This window comes from Bison bison, unplaced genomic scaffold (assembly GCF_000754665.1).
Source record: "Bison bison bison isolate TAMUID 2011002044 unplaced genomic scaffold, Bison_UMD1.0 scf7180017854880, whole genome shotgun sequence".
Taxonomy (NCBI): Eukaryota; Metazoa; Chordata; class Mammalia; order Artiodactyla; family Bovidae; genus Bison; species Bison bison.
In genome coordinates, this window is record NW_011485453.1 from 64,119 (window position 1) to 68,791 (window position 4,673).

Consider the following 4,673-nt stretch of genomic DNA (forward strand, 5'->3'; position numbering starts at 1 on the left):
ACCCAGCACACCAGCCAGCGGGCCTGGAGGGGCCAGGCCCTCCACAGCGGCCACCAGAGTAGCCCAGGGACCGGGGACGGCTCCAGGGCATCAGAAGACGCAGCCGCCGGCGCTGGCACCTCAAAGGGCCACTGCAAACCGAAGAGGCAATGTCACAAGAATCTTCACGTTTTTCCATCAGCAATGAAATCAGAGACACAAGAGGAAAAAGAGCTCAGCCACACGACAAAGCTAATTTTCCTTCTTGCCCATTTGAGTCATAGTGTGTATATACCTCTATATATACTCTACAGGCCACTGTATACACTGAAAAAGCTCAAAGCACTGACAAAGGCCCCCGAACCTCATCGAAGCCCACATCCTGGGGAGGCCGGACATCAGGGCACCCCGGCCCCACCCCAACCCTGGCCCGCAGGGTCACAAACCTGGAAGTCCCCGTTGTGCACGCTGTACAGAGGCTGGAAGAATGGGCCTGGGGACGGCACATCCTTGTACAAAGCTGTCTTCATCCTGCAGCCAGGAGACGGCAGTCAGAGGCTGCAGAGACCTGGGCCAGGGGTTCCTTGCAGCCCTGCTCCAGGCGTCACTGCAGGGACCTCAGCTCCTTCTAGCAGCAGGCCCGTCCCTGCCCCGCATGCGCTCTCCCCTCACTGGGTCCACATCTGACACGTGCACCTGTGGGCCCTGTGCAGGTGACCCCACAGAGCTGAGTTACACCAAGCCACGCAGTGGAAGTGCCCAGCTTTGTCCTCAGTCTGAGAGGGAGACAGCACCTCCAGGAAGCCCGCCTGATTTCTCCCTGAGCATCCACCCACCCAGGACCCAGTGGTCCTCCCCTGAGGATGGCATACTGGGCTCCAATCCAGCAGGTCCAGGTCAACCTCAGCAGCCTCCCCGGGGGCCTAGCCCAATTCCCCACACCAGGGCTGGCCTCAGGGGGCACAGGTCACATAGCATCCACCCGCACGTCCCATCAGTTTCTATTCCTGAGACCCTGGCACTTCCCTCCCCTTGGCTCCATCTCTGCTTCTCCCGCCAGCTCCCACACTTGCCTCCGTCTGGACACCGCTGCTGGTTGCCCCGCAGGCCTCCTCCTCACTTGTACCACGAACTTCCTCTCTCAAAACATCAGCCAGGTCACATCACATGTGGCCAGGCTTCAAGGGCTTTCCTTTGACCCAAGGAAAAGCCTGACTCCTCCCTCGCCCAGGCTCTCTCTGTCCAGTCGCCTCTCACCCTCTCTGCTCCCTGTCCATGCCCGGCCAGTCTCCTGTGGGGCCAGCCCTGCACCCTGTCACCTGACCGTGTGATGGCTTGTTTCAGGAGGGCCTTTGTGTTCATCTGGATCTCAGCAGCATCCCCCAGGGCCGGGCACAGGGGCCCATGGAAACCAGACGCCCAGCACTGTGCCCACAGAACCAGGCAACGGGCTGGCACCTCCAGAGGCAGGAGACAGGGCTCAGACCACAGCACAGTGTCCAGGGCTCCTGGGGACACACTGTCTACCACCCCCACGCACATGGGAACTTGGGAACTCCCCACTGGTCCAGGGCAGAGGCCTGAAACCCCTCCCCATCCAGGAGCATGCAGGGAGGGGCTGCAGGTTTGAACCTTCAATGCACCGTTGACCCCATGCCCACACACACACACACACACACACACACACACACATGATCACACGCACACAAGCACACACTCCCACACACGATCACACACACACAAGCACATGCTCTCACACACATCCCTGGTCACCCACCTGGGTGACAGTTTGAACAGTAAGTAGATCAGGCTGCTCAGCAGGAGGAAGAGGGACACAGCGACCAGGGTGCTATCAGACTGCCCCAGAGCAGGGACCAGGCGACCTGTGGCGAGAAGGACCAGGGCTGTGTCCCTCTGACTCGCCAAGGCATCCAGCCGAGTGCCTGGGCCACAGGGGAAGTACCGGACAGGCCCTGGAGGTTTGTTTCACGCCTGCAAGACCAGGTGAGGCACGCACCCCTGGGCCTCGCCTTTTCCATCCACAGGGTCAACAGGGTCTGCGATCCTTCAGGACCTCTGTCCACGGGGTCAGCCAGGCCGCCCTAAGCAGACGAGGCTACGCCCGGCTCCATGGGCAGCAGCGGGGCCTGGTGTGCAGCCTGGGGCCACGGTCACTCCCGGGAGCCCCCCAAACTGACCCCGTTGACCATCTCAGAGAGAGGGGGTAGGAGGGGGAAAGGTGGGACACTCGGAGGCAGGAGGGGCCCCACCCAGACCCCGGGGGCAGCGGCCACGGCAGGGCCCACCTCGTCTGGGGGGAGCGGCAAAGCAGGCAGGCTGGCTCCAGTCACTCCACACGCCCTCGTATCGCTCCTCCTCCACCACCTCGCCCTCTAGGGCAGCCATCTGGACTCGCAGCCGGGCCTCATAGGCAGAACCAGGGTCCAACTCGGCGGCTTCAAGTTTGAGCCAGGTCACCCCAACGATGTGATCCTTGTGCCGAGCCCACTGGGGATGAGGACAGTCGGGAGATGCCAGTGGTGAGACTGGGTCGTCAGCCCTAGAGGACACGCACGCGGGCACACTGCACGTCCACACGCTCACGTGCATTCACTTGCATGCACACTCATCCACATAGGCAGGCCCTGGGAACACGCGCACACACACACACAGGCATGCTCACCACTCTGCACTCACATACCCTTGGCTCTGGTCACTGCCTTCCTTGTAATTCCAAGGTGAAAGCACCCTGGGTGGGAATAGCAGCATCTCCTGCTGCTTCCAGGAGAGACGGGCCCCAGGGTGGGCGACCCAGCTTTACCTCCCAGGCTTCCTCCTGCCTCTTGAAGGCCAGTTCATAGCTGAGAAGCATGGCCAGCGGCTCCAAGGCAGGACTGACGCTCCAGGTCAGGACACAGTGCTCAGAGCTGACGTTGCTCTGCAAGTCCGAGGGGGGGTCCAGCTTCACTGAAACAGAGCAAAGCCACGTGAGGGTGTGTGAGTCAGCACGCCCAAGACTGGGGATCAGAAAGATTTCCAGGAAGGATGAGGATGTGACCAAGGCCCTCTCAGAGCAAGGCCTCCCTGGGAGCCTGGGACGAGACAACCCCTGAGGCAGCTAAGATGCATCTCAAATCTAAGCTGGCGTGCCTGAAGTGCATTTCAAGGGACTCACGCTGCAGCTCCAGCCCCAACTCAAAGCCCTGCTCCTTCATCCTCCTCCGGACCCAAGCCCTCCGGCAACCAGTGGGCCGACCCCTCGCCCCTCAGTTCCTACCTGCTGCAAGCCCTGGGTCTGTCTGCAGGGACTGGGCACGCTTGACTGGGTGGCGGGGGTTATGGGCGGTGGGCTGTGGCCAGGGGGTTCCCAGCCAACACACCCGACCCAGGTCTCACCGTGTCTCCGGGGCAGATACTGTGGATCCACAAGGCTGACCTGCTCCTTCCCGGAGATGTGGTGGTGGAAGGTGATGGTGAAGTTGTCAGCAGGCACGAGGACCTCCTCGGGCGGCAGCTCCACGGTGCACACGCCGGCCCAGAAGACACACTTGTGCTTGCTGCCCGGCACGACGTTGCTGGAAAGGACACGTGTGGGCACCAAGGGACCATGGCCCCCCCAGCTCCCTGCCCTCTGCCCCCGCTCTCCAGCCTCACCTGGTGAAGAGCAGCCAGGAGCCGGCCCCCTGGCCCAGCGCTGGGCCAGGCCAGCGGCACTCAATCCTGAGGATGTTGTTATTGTAGCAGGTGAAAGCCCCAGGCCCTGGCCCTGGGAACAGTGACCGTGGCAAGTTCACCGTGGCTGCCTTGGGGCAGGGCCAGGGGAGGGGGAGGGCTTGGCGCTGACCCCCTGTGACAGGGCAGGCCTGAGAGAAGGAGCCCTGAGGTGACCACGGCGGGGCTGGGCACCCTAAGGGGATGGGCTGTGACCATGCGCCCTGGGTGGGGCTGAAGCCCCAACCGGTCTGCAGAAGATGGGCACCCGCAGCCCAGACCCTGCCCCGCTCTGTGCCCATAGCCCCTGCACGCCCTGAGCCAGCCCTCACCTCCTCTGTCTCCCAGGACAGGGACCCCCAGGCTGAGCCAGGCGCAGAGCAGGAAGCAGGTGCCCGCCTCTCTCATCAGAACTTCGCTCTGCAAGGTCCAACCTGGAAGAGGCTGGGCTGAGGGGCTGTGTAGAGAGCACCCCCCCCCCCCCGCCGCGCCCCGAGGTGGCACTGTGGGGAGGGCATTTCAAGCAAGTCACCACCCGCTCCCTCATCCCATCCCTTGAAGGAGGCTGAGCACCGCAGGGGAGCAGCACCCGCAGGAGCTCAAGCTCAGGCCTCCCAGGTCTGAATCAGCCACGTGTCCAGGTCTGTCCAGCAGGCAGCGCTCTGAGCCTGGGCCCCAGGTCCCCCCTGCAGGGGAGTCAGGGTTGGGGGAACACGGTTGTAGATGACAACTGAAGGGCAGATCTGCTGGACCCACTGGTGTCACACCTGGGCCAACTGTGCAAGGTGTACATCCACGTGAGTTCCCACCAGAGCCATGGGAGGTGGGGGGCTGACCCCAGGGCTCTGCCCCAGGACAGCAGAGGAAAGGCAGGGGGTGTCCACATGCCCGCCAGCACCTCCCACACTGTTGCCACAGGCCCATCCTGAGGAGCCCTGCAGGGGACAGCACCCCGGGGCGGGGCTCCCAGTGCTGGATGCGAG

The 4,673-nt window shown here is 63.0% G+C and overlaps 1 protein-coding gene across 1 annotated transcript in view; it reads right to left on the reverse strand.

Moving 5' to 3' along the window:
• The window catches only part of IL9R (interleukin 9 receptor), an 11,050-nt gene that overhangs the window by 3,827 nt on the left and 2,550 nt on the right, over positions 1 to 4,673 (reverse strand). The window contains exons 2-8 of the mRNA XM_010857438.1: positions 4,023 to 4,124; positions 3,634 to 3,745; positions 3,376 to 3,554; positions 2,801 to 2,946; positions 2,286 to 2,487; positions 1,757 to 1,862; positions 426 to 510 (exon numbers count right to left, since the gene is read on the reverse strand). Coding sequence (XP_010855740.1) covers positions 426 to 510; positions 1,757 to 1,862; positions 2,286 to 2,487; positions 2,801 to 2,946; positions 3,376 to 3,554; positions 3,634 to 3,745; positions 4,023 to 4,124 — 932 coding nt within the window. The remainder of the gene's footprint in view (positions 1 to 425; positions 511 to 1,756; positions 1,863 to 2,285; positions 2,488 to 2,800; positions 2,947 to 3,375; positions 3,555 to 3,633; positions 3,746 to 4,022; positions 4,125 to 4,673) is intronic.